This window comes from Charadrius vociferus, unplaced genomic scaffold (assembly GCF_000708025.1).
Source record: "Charadrius vociferus isolate BGI_N301 unplaced genomic scaffold, ASM70802v2 scaffold162, whole genome shotgun sequence".
NCBI classification, from domain to species: domain Eukaryota; kingdom Metazoa; phylum Chordata; class Aves; order Charadriiformes; family Charadriidae; genus Charadrius; species Charadrius vociferus.
The window spans coordinates 442,729-462,191 of NW_009647236.1; the positions used below are offsets into that span (position 1 = coordinate 442,729).

Here is a 19,463-nt window from a genome sequence, read left to right on the forward strand (position 1 = left end):
TCTCAGCCCCGCTCCGGGACGCAGCGGCTCTGGGCGCTCCGGAGTGATTTCGGCTTGCGGGCCGTTGTCCCTCGGCAACATGAAGGGAGAAGGAAGGCGGAGGGGGGGGATGCTGGCCGCTCTGTCGTACTTGTCTGGTGATAGCGAAGAAGCCGCGTTGGGTCTGTGCGCTAGAGTTGCCTGCCTCGGACGAGTGGTTTTGCAGCGCTATTGTTTCTAACATCCTCTTAGCACTCCTGTTGGCTTAAGTCTTTTAAGTGTTTACCTACGTGGAGGCTGTACAACGTGGATGGATGAAAACGAGCTGTGTTTTGTGTCTGATTTCTGTAGCACGCTGCTTTGGGCCTGGCTTCGCTTCTCCGTGGCTCTTGGAAACCTAGAGATTTCAGATGTGGTTGGCTGAATCACTCAGTTTCCTGCTCCGTGGAGGCAGTGAGGTGCCGTGTTTGAACAGGACACTGGAGGTCTTTAGAGTCGCAGTTCTGCTCTGGTGTCAGATGACCTGCCTGACCTTGCACAGGTCACTTTGGGACAGGTTTTCCAATGTTGTTTAAACCCCCAATGCTTATTGCTTTCAGCGTCACCTGTGCTCCACAAAACCCGATCCTTCCACTCTGTGCCTCAGTTTCTTCATACACACAAAGGAAGTTTTCCACAGCTGTTTCTCAAAGGAGTATTAAACCAGTCCCCTTGAAACTGGTGTTATGCAATACTTGGTATTATTATTCCAGTTTGGCAGCTTAAGGCAGGGTGAATGGAAGCTGAAGCACTTAAGCTTTTACTAAGAAATGGTTAAGAGGTTTAGCTTATTAGCAATTGGGGTGAGGTCACACGACAAGACTGCTTGATAACAGATACTTAGCTATTTCTTACAGCATGTAAGCAGCTTCAAATATCATGAGGGGCTGGCAGGTATCTGTAGAAAGAGGTTCAGTGATGATTGCAAATAAACTGACTCTCCGCTGACATTGAATGGATGTGTTTGGGGTATCAGGCAATCCTTTTTTTGTCTGCACCACCCTACATGAAACAGGGCACCCTGCCTCTTAGTCACCTTATAATGAGGATGACAGTTTGCAAGAAGAGCAGCAGTGCTGATCAGCCAAGATGAGGTGGCAGTTGACATGATCGTTGTTCAGCAGTGCCCCTGACAAAACTGGGTTTCCTTTTATCCTCTGTCGACTATTCATCTGTTTTTCACAGCTTAGCCCCGCTTTGGCTGTGTGTCAGTCGTAAGTTGAGGGACAGGGTTACTGGGGCCTGGATGCATGAGGTGGAAAGCGGCCCGAGCGTGTCAGGCCGGAGCCATGGAGGTCTCCTGGCAGGTCACAGCCAGAACTATCTGCCATGCTGCGGTGCTCCCCAGGGGGCTGAGTGCTGGCTTTGCTTGCGCTGCTCAGTTCTTATTTCAAGAAGCTTTTCACTTTTGGCAACTTTTTTTTTTTTTTTAAATAAAAAGCCATGGAGGAAAAAAACCCCAACACACAACCCTATTCTGCTTCCAGAGCACCAAACTTTATTTCTGTTACTTTACTTACCCATACAGGCAGCTTTATCACTGATTCAACTTCAGAACTGATTCTTTTGGGTTCTGGACTTGTGTATTTCCACTTTTCTGGTACTCCTTCATCTCTTTGAAGAGCAGCATATTCCTGGCCTGTCAAAATGCTGCGCTGTTAGCACCACGCAGCGAGTTCTTGTGCAGAATCACAAATCTTCATATTGAATCCAGGTCTTGTCTAAAAATTCAGATTGAGGCAAATACACTGATAGAACTTGAATTGAAAAATACCCCAATTTAAATACAATGAGAGAATCAAAAGACTAGACAAAGACTTGAGAAGGAATATATTAAATTACGTAGGGGTACTCTGGAACAAAACCAAATTGTCAGTCAAGCTATGAAGATCAGAGAGGATCCCTAAAAAACAAGTACTGTCAGAAGATAGGTCCAAACAGATCTAAAGCTTCAACTCCCAACATAAAGAAACTAGTGTGGTGTTTGAAGGGATCTGATCTGTCCTCAGTATTGAATCCAAAACTGTGGATCAGTTCTTTTGAACAAACCGACTCCATCGGAGAACTTTTTCTGGGAGTGTATGCGTTGCATAGTAACGCACACCGCAAAGTGCAGAGAAAATTTTGGGAGCACTAAGACCCATAACATCAGCTGTAATTATGAACAGTCTGCTTTGGCAGAGAAAGACTTAAAAAAGAAACTGGCAAGTTCACTGACGTTTTGAAATTTCAGATCTAAAAGAGATTGCGTAGTCAACGTGTGTTGCTTGCAGCCCTCTTAGCTGTCTGAATTCAAAATAACACATAGCAGTGTGTTAATAATGCATATGGGGTTGCATTATCTCTGTCATCAGGGTGTTTGAGATTATGTTTGAGATTGTTTTACAGAGGACCTTTAGTTTCAAAGATAGTGACAGATTTTTTTGCTTTCTGAGATGCTTAAAATTTTGTGGGTTTTCTGTTATTTCATGAGTTAAACACCAGCTTCTGAACTGGTAATTACTGTTACCTCCCACCTGCTTTTGTGATACTTGGCTTTATGTTCACTGTGTCCTCATCTTCTGAATGATTTTAATAATTTAGAGACTTGTTATGTTCCCCTTTTTTTTTAAACGCGAGTTGAAAAACTGAGGTAATTCACTGTTCTGTCAGTGAACTTAATGATTCTCTAGAGATTCGTTTCTTTTTTCATTTATTGTATTGCTAAATGTTATTGTTAGTTCTGGAATTTGAAAATCTATTTTAGAACTGGATTTGCATGAGGAAAAATACCAGTGGGAGGGACTTGGGTTCTACTGTCTGTAGTAATTTGCCTGTTTTTGTAGAGCAGATGTAAATAATACTCCCTGCACTTCACTGCTTTTGCACCATTGATTCACTTGTTTCTCAGTGGTTTTGTATTTTCTTTACAGTTGTTACACTACTAGTTTTAAGGAAAGAAAACAGAACATCATAGAATCCTCTAGGTTGGAAGGGGCCTTTAAGATCATCTAGTCCAACCATTAACCATTTCATTGATTCTTGAGCATTTGCTATTTGCTGCCTGTGGCCTTTTGATGCCTTACAATAAGGGTGCTTTCCTGACCTCTTTCAGTTCAGATGAAGCCTGTGAGAATAAGTCATCCAGCCTTTCCCTGCTGCCCTTACCTAGAAACCACGTTACAGAAGGGGTGTAATGCAGGATGCATACTCCATTGTATGCTTGTATCTGCTATGTGACTGGGACCGTCAGCTCCAGCTCCTTTATAGAGCATGTAGTGCATGTTACAAGCGGGTCCCAGTGCCTGTGCTCCTGTGCATATGTTATTCTGTCATGTTGACCAAACCCCCCTCCAGTTTTGATGGGAAACACCTGTGGGATTGTCATGTGGCAGCATATGTGTAGCCACGTGATAAAAAACTGATTGAAACAGGGAGCAGAGTGCTGTGTGGTGTTGTCTTAGAAAGTAACGTGCACTACTTTTCTGTAAGAAACTTCTAGGAGACTGCCTCTAAACTTGAATGTGTTGCAGTTAAGTCTTAGACTTTGCAGTTTCCAAGGGTCCTGACTTGCTGTGGAAGAGCCTTCAGACTAGATGCTACACAAAAGGTAGCTTCTGCCACAGAGAACTTCATAACTGAGAGGCTTTGCAGGCTAGTGCTATTCTAGCTGCCTTTGTAGAAGAGACATCACAGCTGGGGAATACTGACCATAACAGAAAAATAATAGTGTATTTAAAGTACGGTGAGTAGTTACGGGTAAGCTCTGATATGTCTGCTTGTTTTTCCTGTATTCACGAAGTAAACCCGTCAAGGTCCTGAAGTTGTGTGTGTTTCTCATGAGAACAGGGAAGGGGTTTTTTTCCCTGCTTTTCTGAGTTAGTATTACAGAGTTCGTGCAGAACTGTTGATTTGTTTCCATTTGCAAGGCACAGTGCTAAGCTTAATGTATATGGGAGGAAGTTCCAAGTTTATGAGAACTGCTGAATTGTCACATGCACTGGAGGCAGGACAAAAAAGGTAATTGAGCTTGAAAATCATTGTTTGGTTTTAGGATTTTTCTGAACCTAGAAATGTCAAAGCGTGAGCTATGCTTTCTGCGGTTAATCTCATGGATGGTAAATTTAGACCTTGCCTATGTGCATGCTTACAAATAGCTTAATATCTTCTAAATTAAGTTTATAAAAACTCAGTGCAGTTTATTGTATGTACTTTAACCTAATTTATAACTCTTGCTACTTTGAGTTTAATTCTATAACCAGATTAAGACATTCCATGAGGCAGGAAGGATTGGGAGGATAGGAGGGTAGCACAGGGATCGTAGCCTTTTTATTGAAGCACTTTAGAACCCAGTCTTGGCTTTGGAGTGGTGTTTGACCATGAAGTTCTTTTTACATGTATATCTGGCTTGTTAGTATATAGATTGGCGTGCTAGGTTGGGACATTTCTTCTGTGAAAAATGTATTATCTTTAGTTAATCACCAAATGCCACAGACTCTGCTGCCATCTCCTGAGGACAAGAGAAATGATGCATCCTCGTTTGCCACATTTAAATCTCTTCTAAAATGGGGAATAATGGGTGATGGTTGAGCCAGAAAAATACTTTTATCCAAGTGGAAATGATTCAGAACTTGAAGAGCCTGCCCATTTGGCAAGGATTAGAAGTGTTCAGACCAATAATCTGAGAAGGCGCTAGATATTTTTACCCAGAGGAGGAGGAAAGGATAGGAGAAGTCAGATCTTTATATTTGTTTGGGAATTGATAAGAGAGAAGTGCAGTACCTCCTTGCATCCCTTCTGCTCCAAGTGAGACAGGCAACATCAGGATTACTTTCTATTCCCTGCTGAAAAAGGGAAGGGAAAAAATGACCTATATGGGAGTTTTAAAGGAGCAAAAATTTGTCAGGAGGGAGATTTGAGGTAAAGAAACAGGTGGGAGGGGAAGATAAGCAGTCTTTGTGTAGAAGAATTGCTGGTTATTTGGAGAATCTTGGACTTGAAGACCTGCGAGTGGAGAAGCACGGCATTGAAATGGGGTAACTGTGTATTTGTGTCAAAGCATATTGAATTAATTCATTATGGGAAGGAAATGAAATGAGGCTTTATAGAAAATAGAGCCAAAACCACTTCCAGAACACTGTCACTAGGTGACTAAGATTAGGATATTTGAATTTTCCTGGGGGCAGAGTAATTTTTTTTTTATTTTTTAAATGGATTGAAAATACCATACTGCATGGTAAGATCCTGATGCATGAAGTGCTTCCTGAGCTCACTTGGCCTTCCTCCTCCCTGTCCTCATTCTTTTCCAGGCTCCATGTGATTTTTGGCCCTTAGCAGACTAGAATCTCGATCCCTGAGAAAATTTCCCATTTCCACCATCTGACCATTGTATTTATCTTCTCTTGAGAGTATGGGGTGAGACCTAGGGCAGCAGTTTAAAACTCGTGAAAGTTTTCTCTACGTGGCACTTGGAACTTCTTGTGGGTAAAGATCAAGAATTCGGTTGAAAATTGCAATTAAAGCAGATTTGTTTGGTTTTTAGTAAGTAGCTCTTTAGAAAGATTTTATTCGAAAACAATTCATTTTTATTCAAAACTGAGAAAAGGAAAGCAGGCAAAAATAGCTTTTTGTGCTTGATAAGTTAGGTGCTTGCAATGATTGTTGCCTTAGAAGTATGTGTAAGTAGGCGCATAAAACTGATAGCACGTTCTGTTAATTTTTCACGGTATGTTCTTTATATAATGCATTATTTGAACACCTCAAAAAAACCACCAACACTGGGACTGAAACCTGAAGTATAGGCAGGAGACCTGTAATGACCTGCCACTACTTCTTTGCTAATCTCATGGACACAAGCATTTGTAAAGAAAGATGTTTCAGTGACTTGTAGAAATAGTTTGTGTGAAGCAGATAATGCCTTTCTCCTGATACATCAATTCTATGGTTTGTTACCTAATATAAGTACAAGAAGTGCCTTTGAGCTATGTAGATTTATGTAAATAAGGCACTTTGTGAACCCAGCATCACTTCTATTTTGAATTTGAAGGTAAGCTTCTGCTGTCACCTGAGGATCATGAACTTTAATTAGCAAAGGTTCATGATCTCCTGGGAGGCAAGTAAGTGTTATAATTGTTATATCCAGTGCCACTGAGAGTATGGAAAGGGACAATAACTTGTAAGATGTCTCAGGGTATCAGTAATGGAGACACAAAACTAATTTTCAGATAAGTTGTTTCAAACTGGCAAAGTGCTTCTGCTTTGCAATCATGGTTCAAAATCTGAATGTTCATGTGAGCTTAGTTGACTAATAAGGAAAAGTGGTTAGATCAGCAATGGAGAGTTAGGATTTCTGGCAGCTCTTTATCTGCTGTATGATTGCAGGCAAAGTGTTTCCTCTTTCACCTGAGTTTGATGCACCTGGGATAGGCAGATATAATATCTAAGCCTTTGCCCTGTGAGATCCTCTGAAGCAGCAAAGTGTTACAGGCTACGAAGAAATGTATTTATGGCTGCTTTTCTGTTCTAGACCAACTACATTTGTTTCTGATATTTTTGGGATTTGAAAATCCTCTCGGCTGGGCATGGTGATTCCTGTTCTTTGTATCCAGCTGCAGAATGAGATAGCTTTTAATTTTCTTGGGAAAGTTTATTTTTATTTGACACTTGTTGAAATGACCTCACTGTCTCCCACTTGCCCTCGCATAATCAGGCAGCTGAGATGCTTCATGATTGTACTGCTACTTACTTTAGCTTTAGGATTGTCTTTTTTTTTTTTTTTTTTTAAGATCATAGTTGATTCTAGATTTGAGGTCTAGTACAACTCTCGAAGAACAGGTTTCATCTGGGAAAACTATGAGGCTATTACAGTGTAACTTTGCTTCTTGCATGTGAAGACTGCCCAGTCTTTTGTACAATGGTTAGGTTTTCTAGGTTGAAGCAGAGTGAATTATCCAAATACAGGGAAGAAACCTTGACTGTAACATACTGTGTATTTTTTTTTTTGTTATAAAGGAGAGAGGCAAGGAGGGTCTGAAGTATGTCTTGGAGAATTATGACACGTGCCAGTGAAACCTGTTCACACTGAGACCCATTTGAATTGCAAGTCTTTGGTGAAGTCTTCTGTTAGTTCTGATTCTAAAATTGCTGTACATCACTGCCCTTCTACAATCCAGCACACACCTGGGGGTGTCTTCCAGCAGAGTATCAGGTGTCATGCAAATACATGTTTTCAGTAGTAAGTGGGGCTAAAGAAGATCAGGGAGGCTCAGAAGCAAATCGGTAAGACTTTTTGCATGCTAGGCTTGTACTTATTCTTCTGATTTTCTGACAAGCGAAGCAGAGTAGATTTACAGCCCACAGATCTTCTAGATAATTGAAAACATACCGGTCTGCCCACAAGAACTAGACTAACTTGTGTGCCTAGCAAGACAGCTCATCTGTTTTACAGAAAAAAGAAAAAAACCCAAACAAAACAACCCCAAAACACTAGAGAGGCTCTTTTAGCTTTGGATTTGAATCTAAGCAAAGCCACACCCTTCAGGTCTATAGCTTTCATAGCTCTGGTTTGGTTTTATTTTATGAGTGGATTATCCTGTCTAGACTCCTGCTTTGACTTGGAAGCCAAAATAGAAGCAATAAAGCTAGTTGGCCGCTTAGCGGGTGACAAACCTTCTCTGAAGTCCTCTAATTTGTTAGGGCCCTTTTCTCCCCTGTGCTCTCTCTCCTGACTGTTTGATGATACCTCAGTAAGTTTTGGGAGTTGCAGATACAGCTCTGCTAAATTTAGCATGCCAGATGCCTTCAATAAGCCTGAGCCCAGCTATCAGTTACACTGAGATCTGTTTCAGTCAGGCACGTCCCTCTGGGGAGAGACTTGCACTATTTAAAGTTGAATGAGACTGAGATTCTTGCAGCATTAAGAAACTCGGAATTCCCCCTTTTTCTCCCCGATGTTGGTTCTAAACTAGTGTTCAACACTTGCTGTCCTCTGGGACTGAATTCGTGTTGCCTTTTGAACTGTAACTCTGGAAATGGGCTTTGTCATGAGCTATCATTCTGTATAGCGTTCTCCTTCAGTATACATCAAGAGGCAAAAGGCAGCCTTAGCATAAGCAAATGCTGGTATCTTATTTAGCCTGTGTTACTTCCAGTCTGAGTTTAAGATGTTGTAAGAAAAATAGTGATCAAATCACAGCCATATAGTAAGTAAGCTGCAGATAGAGGAATGCAGCTGCAGTAGGACCAATTGGATTGCATTTGGTGCTACAAAAAGTGCAAGTTTTTTTCTAGTAAGTGCTTGAAGGATCTTGGGGGGCACTGGCATGCAAGAGCATGAGCACTGATGCTGATGTTCCAGGAATGCATTCAGTTTCAGTAATTGCTGCATGTCACCTCACTAAAGTCCCATTTCCACTGGGATTTTGTGGATCACTTTTCACTTCTGCTCTTATATCGCTGGGCAGTGTCACTGTGCGCTTTTAATGAACAGCAGCCTTACGTACCAGAAACCAGTTCCCTTCACTAGTGAAGTCTCTGTGTGTTTTTTCCTCAGTAACCCAGTCACAGTATGTTGCAGCTGGGAGAAGTGCAAACATAGTCCTACGATATGCCAGGGAAATGCTTCTGGTAGAGACAGGAAAAACTTACTGCCATTGTACAAGGCAACAGTAAGCATTTGGGGTGCTGTAAGCAGTTTTGGTTAGCTGTGTTTAAGGAAAATTAACTTTAATCTGAAGGAATGGAAAGAAGAGCTAGTATGACAATAGTAGGAATTAAGAGCCAGTCTTAAAGGAGGAGGCCAGGAGCTTGGCTTTAGTGACGAGAAGGAAAGCATAAAGAGGTCATGGTAGCTCTCTGAAAAGGCATGTGTGGTAGGGTATGTTGGTACCCATCAACTGCCGAAGCTAATGAGCAATGAGAGACAGCAGACAGTTAGAACTTGAGTACCTTTAGAATGCAAATCAGAAGAAAGTTTAGTTATGAGAATAATGGTAGCTTAGGAACAGCCTTGCAATGGAAGATGTTGAAGTGGCTTCAGAGGGCTGGTATTCCATGTAGGAAAGAGTATGGGATTGCAGAGCACTGTAGTAATAAGAGGCCTGACATAATGAGCCAAGAGTCCCTCGTTCTTTCATAATAAAAACAGGTGCTTGGGATGTGGTGGCTGACTTAGTCCAGAAGCTTTGACACCTAAGATGAATACAGTTGACTGTTGTATGGTCTGTGGAGTGCTATTCAAGATGTAGGATGCCAGTAATAACTGTGTATCTTCTTAGGGATGTTATTGGAATAACAGAATAAAGTAATCTGTTAAGGTAGGCCATGTCCCTTCAGGATGTTTCAGGTTCTTCACATGTCTTTATGTTCTCTCATATCCTGATTTGAGGTCATGATTTAATTTTTTCTTTGCAACAGCAGAGGATAAGTACTTCTCGTACAGCCTATACTGGGCTGAAATGCACAGGACTGGTCTAATCAGACCTTAGCTGATATAGTAAACTTATGTTACTGATTTGGCTGAGAGGTAACTTGAAGAAGCAGGTCCACTTGTAAATAGCTATTAAAAAACTAACAAACAAAAGAAAAAAAAAAAACAAACCCTAAGCTATTTCCAGTACTCCTGTGAAAACAAAGGAGTGACCATTTTGTGTTCATGATTGCAGGTGGTTTATCTTGTTGAGGCTGCGGTAGGCTTAAGTCCTTAGGTTCAAAGTGCATGTTGTTCAGTAAATTAAAAGGTGTAGCTCTACAAAATTGGGTAGATGCTGAATGATCTCTGTGTTCCTCTTGCGCAGTAGTTCCAGATTAAACTGGGGTAGGCTGGCACTTTTGCTCAAGAACCGACAGGTTCTGCCTCTGGCAGTTTTCTTTTCTCTTTATGCTGGCACAAGACTTGTGTGGTGAACCCAATCAGGGGACTGACTAAACTTTTCTTTTTTTGGCTAGGTTAGTTTTAATTGGGGTTGGTTCACCACGTTGTTGCACAAATGTTTGTGCCAGCAAGAGGATGGAAATCAGTGGCTCAGGGACAGCAAGACTGCTGCTTTCAGCAGCAGTGCCAGCTTTCCCGTGTTTTCATTCGGGGCCCTAGCGGCCCTTTTGCCATGCTGTCCTCAGGCAAAGTGATGAACTCTCATGATGTGGGTCTTCCTTTCCATGTCCTCATTTAGTTTACTTATTTAAATGGTTTTGTATGTAATAGATGTGGTGTTGATTTAATCAGCTAGTGCTGTACATCAAAGTAATTTATGGTTTGAGTGCATACTATTTAAACAGACATATTTAGCATATTGATTTATGCTTCCTGCAGTGTTTCTCAAACTTTTTTCATATTATCCTCCCTGATAAATTACTGGCTTGTAGCAACAAGGAAACAGCTAGTGACAGAGCACAGGAGGCAGGCAGAAGGAGATGGTGGGAGGCAGCAATGAATGTGGCAAGTGGTGAGAGATAGAGGGAGGGAGCCTAAGGGCTCGAGGAAATCTGTCAACAGCACCTTTTAGCCACCTACTACTGGAACTTGTTTTTCTGGCCTGATGCCAGCCTCAGAGGTGATGTCTTGGCTCAGCAGCTACAAGCAGCCTTAGACTCTGCGTCTGCAGTTACTTATTTATTCTCTGTCTGAAACCTTCTTGATGAAGGTCCCATCTTCTGGCCATGTTCCCTTTCTCAGCCATCTTGTCCTAGCTGCCCCTGACAATATATTTTTGTCCTGTTGCACTGTCATCAGAAATATTCCATAGTGACTGTCTTCTAATTCCTTATTTCTTACTTCATTAGTAACTAATTAGTTTAAAAATAATATTGGAAATCACACTACCTGACAATAGTCTGTCAGACTTTTTTTGCTCGAGTATAAAGAGGGACTTGCACTAGAGCAACTTTGCCATCAATTCATTGTAAGAGTTCATGCTAATGTTACTGATCTACTGAAGCTTTGATTTACTGATACAAAAAAAGTATCACCAACGTGAATATACTATTAAATCTTTTGAACAAGAGGTCTAGGCTTTCAAGGGACTGAGTGAGATTTTTCTCTTCCCTTACTGACCTCTTACTGTGCAGCTAATCTGATCTAACTGGGCAGTGGAGACCTGCTGCCTTCGGTTTCCACTCTGATGCAGACTGCAGCAAAACAGGTTGCTGAGTCTTCGCTCCTAGTATGAGATTATTGAGGTCTTCTACTCCAGCAAAACTCTCTTCCAGACACAAATATACCCGGGAACCCGCCTGCCACAGTTTTATTCCTACCCTTTGTGAGTATAAGGCAGCAGCACTGCTAGCTGAGATTAGAAAAGGGCACAACTTGCCTTCTGTGTGCTTGAAGAAGCCCTGCCATGCTAGGCTGAACAGCTGTGCTAAGCTGGGCATAAAACAAGTATTATAGTTACCCCATTGCCTAATAACTTTGATGGCATGCTTATTTACAATGGGAGTACTTCTGTGATGTGAGGAGATCATCCTTACTAGCTTAGTACTTAACTTTATTTTGGAATATAATTACAAAAGGGGCTTGCATAAGTGGTGATACATGAAGAAAAGAATCTTACTATTGAGAGCAAAAATAATCTAGAAGATGGAAAAGGCTGTGAACCAAAGGGCTGGTGGCAGTAGGAGTCACAGAAAAGAGACACTACAGACTATTTCAGCACAATATAGTGGTTTCTAGCTAGAAACTTTAGAAATACATCCCACTGCTGTTGCTTGTAGTATGCCTGAGTATCTTGACATGGGTAAGATGCAAGAATACGGAGACTTGCTTCTTCTGTCATTCTTGAGATCACGTTTGAGAACATACCGTCCAGTTCTAGTGAGATGTCTCTCAAGAGATTGCTGTATAATTGGGCAGAGCTCAGGGCAAACTACAAGGATTCATGGCTTAGCGGGGATGGGGGGGAGGGCAGGGAGGGCAGGGGCTGTGAGAGATCAACATATTCGGTGTGGTAGGGGGGAAGATGAAAAGCTGCCTGGAACAATTTGCAAGCCCCCATACTGTCATGGGATGATTGACACCAGAGGGCTTTTTAATCTCTTTGGCAAATGTGTAACAAAATGTTAGACTTTGGAGTCAGCAAAGTTCAATATGTAAATGCCATCTATTAATACTAAGTAGTTTGAACAATTAAGTGGAACATATTAATCTGATGGAGAATTACAAAATCATCCATAGTCCATTAGTTAATGCTAGATGGTTCTCTAAAAAAGGTAGGCCCTACTTACAAATTGTTTAGCTTCTGTAAGGCTAGGGAGATTGCCCACTCTCTGGTATGACACAGATCAGACAATGGTCGTCCTTGATACCTTTGCAGAACTGAGACCCTATTCTTTGCTGTAAAAGAAAAGGAGAAAGTGGGTGTGAGGGTAAGTTACACTTCTTGAAGTAAACATTAAAGGCTCAATTCCTGTAGCTTTTTCTGATAGTTTTGCAGGCTGCAGTACAATGCCTAGAAAACATTGTATATTTATCACCCATCATTGGTAGGAACAACTAAAACTGATATGATGTTTGAATACTGATCGTTTAAGGGGTTTTGATGTGTAATAAAGGTCAGTTAATAAAGCAGAGACAGATTATACTCTGCATTGCTTGGTACAGTTCTTGAAGAAAAAAGTTGTTGGTTATTATCTTCTCTGTGCTGTCACGTCCTAGGCATCAACCTATCTGAAAAAACAAGCTGCCTAGGCACAAGAGGCATTGGAGATGGAAAGCAGCTACTGCATATTACTAGAATGAACTTTAAATCCTGATGTAAAAGGATCTTTGAAAACTGCCTTTTTAAAAACAGAATTTGACTTTTTTTAAAAAGGCAAACAGTGTCTTTAAAAATGTTTGAGCAGAAGACAATCTAGTTGCCTGCATGTATTCAGTAGAACAAGGCTGAGATGAACCTAAAATTGTGTGTGTTTCTAACTTGACATGCATTGGCTTTGTACCTGCCTACGTATTGTGGTGATCATTTGGGAAAAGATTTTGATTATCTATCTTTTATTTTTCGTTCTTATAGTCCATTTTAAAACTGTCTGCCTGCACCCAAGAAATTGGCTTGGGGAATATGAACAACTAGTCAACTAATTTTTTTTCTTTTTTTTTTTTTTTAATTTGCTTCTGTATATATAGCGTTTCTGTCAGGAAGTTAGTCTTAGAAAAGGGAGAAGCTTGGTCTGTTTCTTCTCAGTATAATTCAGTGCAGTACTGGTATTTTAAGGTTGTGATTCTGCTGTCAGTCAAGCGGAAGAATGACTTCAGTGATGATCATAATAGGTGCATATATCACCTTGACAGTGGCACACTTGCATATTAACAGGCTTAATAGGAGTTTGCTGCACACAGTGTTGTTGCTTTTAACAGGCAGATGTCTAGTCATGACTTAGTCTTTGTCTAAGCATAAGCTTTATATTGATAAGTGGTAAAATTACAGCTGTGTTTGAAGCATGGATAAGGTTTTAATTTTCTTGGTCTCTATTCTAGCCTTCTGTCCCTCCCATCTTTTCTTTGTTGGTTTTAGGTTGGCTTTTTCCCTGCTATGATCTTGATGATCAGTGAGGAAATTAATGGGATAAAATTAAAGCTCATACTCCTACAGAGATTAGTGTTCTCCTGTCCTCTGCCCAATAAAACCACTCCTATACTATGGTGTGTCAGTATTAAACGTGACCCGAGAAACTTCTGACTGTATAGTACTGACTGAAATGGGATTTGGGAGTTAAATCAGCCACCAACAGAAGACTTAATTGTTTGGGTTGAACATTGCAGTTCAGGTATGTATTGTACTGACTATTAGAAATTTTGCGGTGTATCAGATGTTAAGCATGTTTTGATTTGTTCCAGTAGCCGGATCGAGCTGGGAGATGTGACGCCACACAACATTAAGCAGCTGAAGAGGCTAAACCAGGTCATTTTTCCTGTCAGCTACAATGACAAGTTCTACAAGGATGTACTGGAGGTTGGCGAACTAGCCAAATTAGGTACAAATGTTCTTGCCAGTAATTGTGTGCTATGGTGGCAGAAATGCTCATCATTGCTATCCATTATGGTTTTAAATAGCAGATCCTTCTATTTTGTTGTTTTATATAATGAAAAATAACTGTTTGGGAGCCTCATAAAAGCCGCAGTCCCAACCTCAGAGAGTTCGAAATAGATTCCATTTTACTGGGAATAGGGATGTTTTCTGTTACAGCAGAAAACTTGAGAGATGTGTGCTGCCAGTTTACCTCCTGATGTCATTGCTAGTTGGTTTAAACTGTAATAAGCCAACCGCTCTGTCAGAGGACCATTGGTGACTTTACTCCAAATGTTAAGCCACAATGTATATATGATATTTTTATCTGGATGGGAGAATTAGCAAGAGGGAAGGAAGGAAGACAGAGGGTGTAAATGAAGAAGCTGTATGTACAGTTTGAGACTTGTGACTGATAATACTTTGTTTCCCTCCCTGGCAGCCTATTTCAATGATATTGCAGTGGGAGCAGTGTGCTGTAGGGTGGATCACTCTCAGAACCAGAAGAGACTGTACATCATGACACTCGGATGCCTGGCACCATACCGAAGGCTAGGAATAGGTAAGGAGGATCTTCTTTTGTATCTGAGTTATCAAAGAAACCAGATTGATGTGCAGCCTTCTAAATGCTCTTTCAGATTTTTAACCAAGAGAGTGTACTTTGAGACCACTGATTTCTTTGGGAGGGACTTTGGGGAAAGAGCATGATTTGTGATGTGCTCTTTTCTTCCTGCCTTTCAGAAATGGACTTGTAGAATTTTCTAATTCAGGATTTCAGATTATTTTAGTCTTAATCATATTATCATACTGTGATGTAAATACTCTGCTTCTACAGATGTGAAAATTGATGCACAGAGATATGAAATAATTTGTCAGAGGTATGCAGCCAGTATGCAAGTCATGTATAAGCAGAACACAACATTCCTTGATTGGTTTGTCTCTTCACTCTTCTGAATGAAGGGTTTGTTTTTTGTTTGGTTTTTTTTTTCATTTTGTGGTTTGTTTGGGTTTTTTTTTATCATTACTGAGTATTGCTCCTCAGGGGTAGTACCTGGTATCTGTCTATACTGCAATTAATTCTTTTCTCCATGTTGCAAATCCATAGACCAGATTAAGCAAGACCTTTCAGTAATCTGTTTGCTTTGACAAACTGGAATGAAAATATAACTTTATTTTAAATTACTTCACTAGGCCTTTATTAGAAAACCAATGCTCTCACTGCTTTATACGTCATTTTGACCATATTTTGAAGTGAGTTTGAGACCTTGAAGTTAGTATTTAAATAAGCTGCTTTATACATACACTTCTGGGCTGTTGAGTTATTTTTCTCCAAAGAAACAATGAATTAAATTTTGTTAGCAGTCAGAAAGATAGTGAAATACTTATACATCATGTTTTATTTGCCTTTCCTAGTTCTCTCAAGCTCTGTCATTTTAGCGTACCTACAGTAAACCTGCCTCTCCTCAAGAAAGCCCTTGGCTAAGTACAGACTTGATGGTGCACTTCTGGTTTTCTTAAGTATCTCTTTACCTTTCGGCAGGAACTAAAATGTTGAATCATGTCTTAAACATCTGTGAAAAAGATGGCACTTTTGACAACATCTATCTGTAAGTAAATGAGCTACACTCCTGCATTTTGGGAGAGATGGTAGAGGCGTATATGGGAGCAAAGGGAGGGAGTTTCAAGAGCATTTTTACTATGTATTTTGGTGGGATCATGGGACATCTTGTAAGTACTAGTAAGAAAGCTAGGGGTCATACTCTGGGCTTGCTGTGTGATGCTGAGAACACCAAAAGCTAGCTTTCTTTAGAAGGGCTTCTGCAAATTTGCTGAATTTGAAAGTAATTCAGTTAGAACATGATGTTCTGTAGCAGAATTACACTGCATGATTTAAAAAAACCAAAATGTGAATTTTTTTACTGTACAGTGTCGTCCTCAGAATGGAAAATAGCGCAAAACTTGCATGCAGCTTTGATGCATTTGCTCCCTGTCTTTTATGACAGTACTGTGTAGGTTAGAACATCAGATCAGAGGTGCTTGCAAGCACTCTAGGTTCTCATTCAGTAGTAAAGCCCAACTGCTTATTCCCATTCTTGCTCTGTGCCAGGTCAGCTGTTTGTGCAGCAACACAGTAAACTAGGTCAGTGACCTGACCCAGCTGGCGAAACTGGTTTTGGTTTTGTTTCTGAGTGTTGTTTTTGGTTTTAGCGTGGTTTTTTTTGGGGGGGGAGATAGACAACTGCATGTCTACGTAAGTACTTGGCATGATGCATACATGAGAACAAGCACTGGGGTAGAGGACAGGGCTGCCTAAAAGAGCACCGCCATCCTATTAGATGCCCGTGGAAGTAGAGCCTGAAATCCATAGATGCCAAAGCTTCGCTTCCCCTTTGCTGCTGGCTGCACACTTCTGCTTCTTCCTGTGCATTGGTGGCTGTGTGAATACCAAGTGAGCTGATGCAGTTTTTGGCCAGATTGCTTCTCTGAGCCAGCTTCTTCCTTATCCATCGCTGCTTGCTTATACCAGTACAAGCATGGGGCACTGCTAGGGAGAGTCCCACAGCAGGTACAGCTTGGATAGACTTACGCTGCCACAGAACTGCACCCTGAACTCTTGCCAGCACTGTTGAAGATGCTTAGTGAAAAGTGTTTTGTACACTGATATCACTATATATGGAGTGACTTTCTCCTCAAGCTTAGTCCACCTCTGCCAAGGAGATGCAAAGTCTTCTAAGACCGCTACTATTGTAGCTTTGTGCCATCTCTATAAGAGGAACAGGTGTTTTAAAGAGGAGTTCAAGTAAAGCTACTTTTGGCTTGTATTCCTCCTCTCCTGCCTCAGAAGAATGGTAATGAAGTCTCTCTCAAGGCACAGGCTTTTTTGCTTTTTGCACTGTGTACACAGTGAAGGAACTGCGTGCCCTTTTTAATGCAAAAAACAAATCCTTCATAATCCTTCCTTCCCCTTCCCAGAGTAGTTTTCTGGGATGATGATAAATAGCCCCCAGAGTTGGGTATAACAAAGCTCTTTTAGTGGCCCATTGATTTTATTACTGTGTCCGTTGCTTGTGCATCTTCTATCTGAACATATTATGCAGCTTAGCACCCAGTTTGATATCAGTGGCTAAATTTGTCAGTATTACGAAGCTTCCTTTTAGCTATTTGGTGTTTATTGGGTTTAACACTAAGATCTTTTGTTTTGTTCTGCTGTTGCTTCCAGAGTTGCTTTGGTTCTATGGTTATGCAGCATGTTGTCATGACAAAGTGATTCATGAGCTTGTGCAGTGCCCACTGAATTTTGGGAGTATTTAATGAATGCCTTTTGCTGAGCCAAACATCTCTTTTTTTTTTTTCTCTCCTTTTTTTTTTTTTTTTGATAAAACTTGTGCAAATAAATGTCCTAGTTGCTTAGAATGAAGAACTGATGGCTGTTTGTTTTGGAGGCCTTAACTTTTGAAATATGCTAGCAAGATCTGTAAAACTCTGGGAGAGATAGATTAAAGGGGAAAGGACTTTGTAAGTCCACAGGGCTTCTTTGTGCTGCCATAGTTGGGTTTTTTTTGAGAAGGGAGGGGTAGTTAACAGTGAGCAAGGAGTTAAAATCCTGTCAAACACAATTGCCAGTTTTGCATTACACTGTAGGGATCATCATTCAGACAACAGTTTTGGTCATCTAAGAAGCGTCACTAGAGGAAATTAAAATTGGCTCTACAGTGAAACTTTGCTATATATTTCCACAAAACATCTGATACTTCTAGATTTAGAAAAATAGAAATTACTGAGCTAGTAATGCTTCAGAGTCTCTCTGCTATTTGTGTTCCTTAAAAGAGCTTTCCTGAGGGGAAACATTTGCCACTTCTCAGAAAGATTGCCACAGGCCATCCAGGAGCTGTGTGTTAGCTCAGGACTGATTTGGGAAGACCAAAATTTCCAGTCCTGGATTTACACCATCGTTCCTGTCTCTATCTAGATAGCTCCTTTTCTTATCTTGTCTTTGACCATCCTGAGTGTGGAGGTAGAATACTGTACTGCAGAAAGTTGTGATACCTCTCTCTCTATTCTCCTTTCTGTCCCAGGCATGTCCAGATCAGCAACGAGTCTGCAATTGACTTCTACAGAAAGTTTGGCTTTGAGATCATTGAGACGAAGAAAAACTACTACAAGAGGATAGAGCCTGCAGATGCTCATGTGCTGCAGAAAAACCTCAAAGCCCCTTGTCTTGGCCAGAACGCAGATGTGCAAAAGACCGACAACTGAACAAAACCCCAACGAACACTTTCTTGCACTTGCTTGTCGCCAAATAAGGAAAGAGAGGCCTCTTGATTTTTTTTATTTTTTTTTTCCTCCACCCCTTCATCCTCTTAATTTTTTTTCTTGACCTCTCTCCAACAAAATGTAATGCTTCTTCCAAGGATTTTTCCAATCATGTTTGGGGTTGGTGTTTTGGTTTTTTGGGGTTTTTTTGAGCTCTCCTTTTTGGTCTTTTTCGGTTTGGGTTTTTTGGGTGTTTTTTTTTGTTGGTTTTTTTTTTTTTTGTTGGGGTGGGAAAAGGCGTGCAGATCTCTTAAGTTTGAGGTGTGGAGGGCTTGAGCAGGTTATCCTGATGACAAGTTTCCTTCAGAATTATCTCTTTCAGTAAGCAGAATGTAAATCCAATGGGGGGAAAAAGGAAAAGCAATATCTTATCCTTTGACTCCTACGTTACTGCGTTTTTTATAACCTACAGGGTACTTTACTCCCCCCCCCCATCCCCAAACCTTTGAATGTTACTTCAGTACTTCCCACTCTTCCTCTTAATTCCCCCCGCCTCAAAAAAGTATGTTTAGTTCTTCCCAACATTTTTAAGTATGGCTTTTTCCTCCTTTTTTTGCTGAGAAGGGTGGGCTACTTTACCATACCTTTTCACCCTGCCTGGGCTGATCTTTTTGAATGCTTATTTTTTTTTAAATACTCCTCACCCAAGCTGGTGCTACACTTCTTAACTGACTGAGAGGAGGGTTTAGCGTGGTCTTTGTTTTTCCTTATTTTCATTTACCCAACTCCCAGCAGACTTCTGGCCAGAGTAAGAGCTAGATCTGGTGTTGGCAAGAGTAACCTTGTAAAAATATGAATCCTGAGGCAAGACCCTTGCTTTAAAAATGGATGAAACGCTGTAGGGCTCATTGAGAGTTAGTTTTTCTATGTTGTTGGGATGGAAAAAGTGACTGTGACCACCTTACCAGCTTTGATCACATAAGGCAAGCACCCATCTCCAGATAAATCTGTTACAACTACTTAATCTGTGGTGACAAATCTGAGATGAGGCAAGGGTTGAGGAAACCAGGCAGCAAGGCTGAGAAGGCAAACACGAATCTGACCCTAATCACATAGCTTTGCAGGGGTCTCCTGGATTTGCTTGGGATTGGCTTGGCTTGCTGTGTTTATGCCCTCCTTTGGGAGGAAGTGGTGAAGAACTGAACGGTTTGCTCC

At 40.9% G+C, this 19,463-nt stretch overlaps 1 protein-coding gene across 1 annotated transcript; it reads left to right on the top strand.

The window, feature by feature from the left end:
* Window positions 1-11,734: 11,734 nt before the first annotated feature.
* Window positions 11,735-18,329, top strand: NAA50 (N(alpha)-acetyltransferase 50, NatE catalytic subunit). Its single transcript, XM_009879929.1, has 5 exons — window positions 11,735-11,806; window positions 13,779-13,962; window positions 14,437-14,556; window positions 15,535-15,601; window positions 18,071-18,329. The coding sequence occupies exons 1-5, from the start codon at window positions 11,735-11,737 to the stop codon at window positions 18,249-18,251; spliced, it is 624 nt and encodes a 207-aa protein (XP_009878231.1). The 3' UTR covers window positions 18,252-18,329.
* The last annotated feature ends 1,134 nt before the right edge of the window (window positions 18,330-19,463 follow it).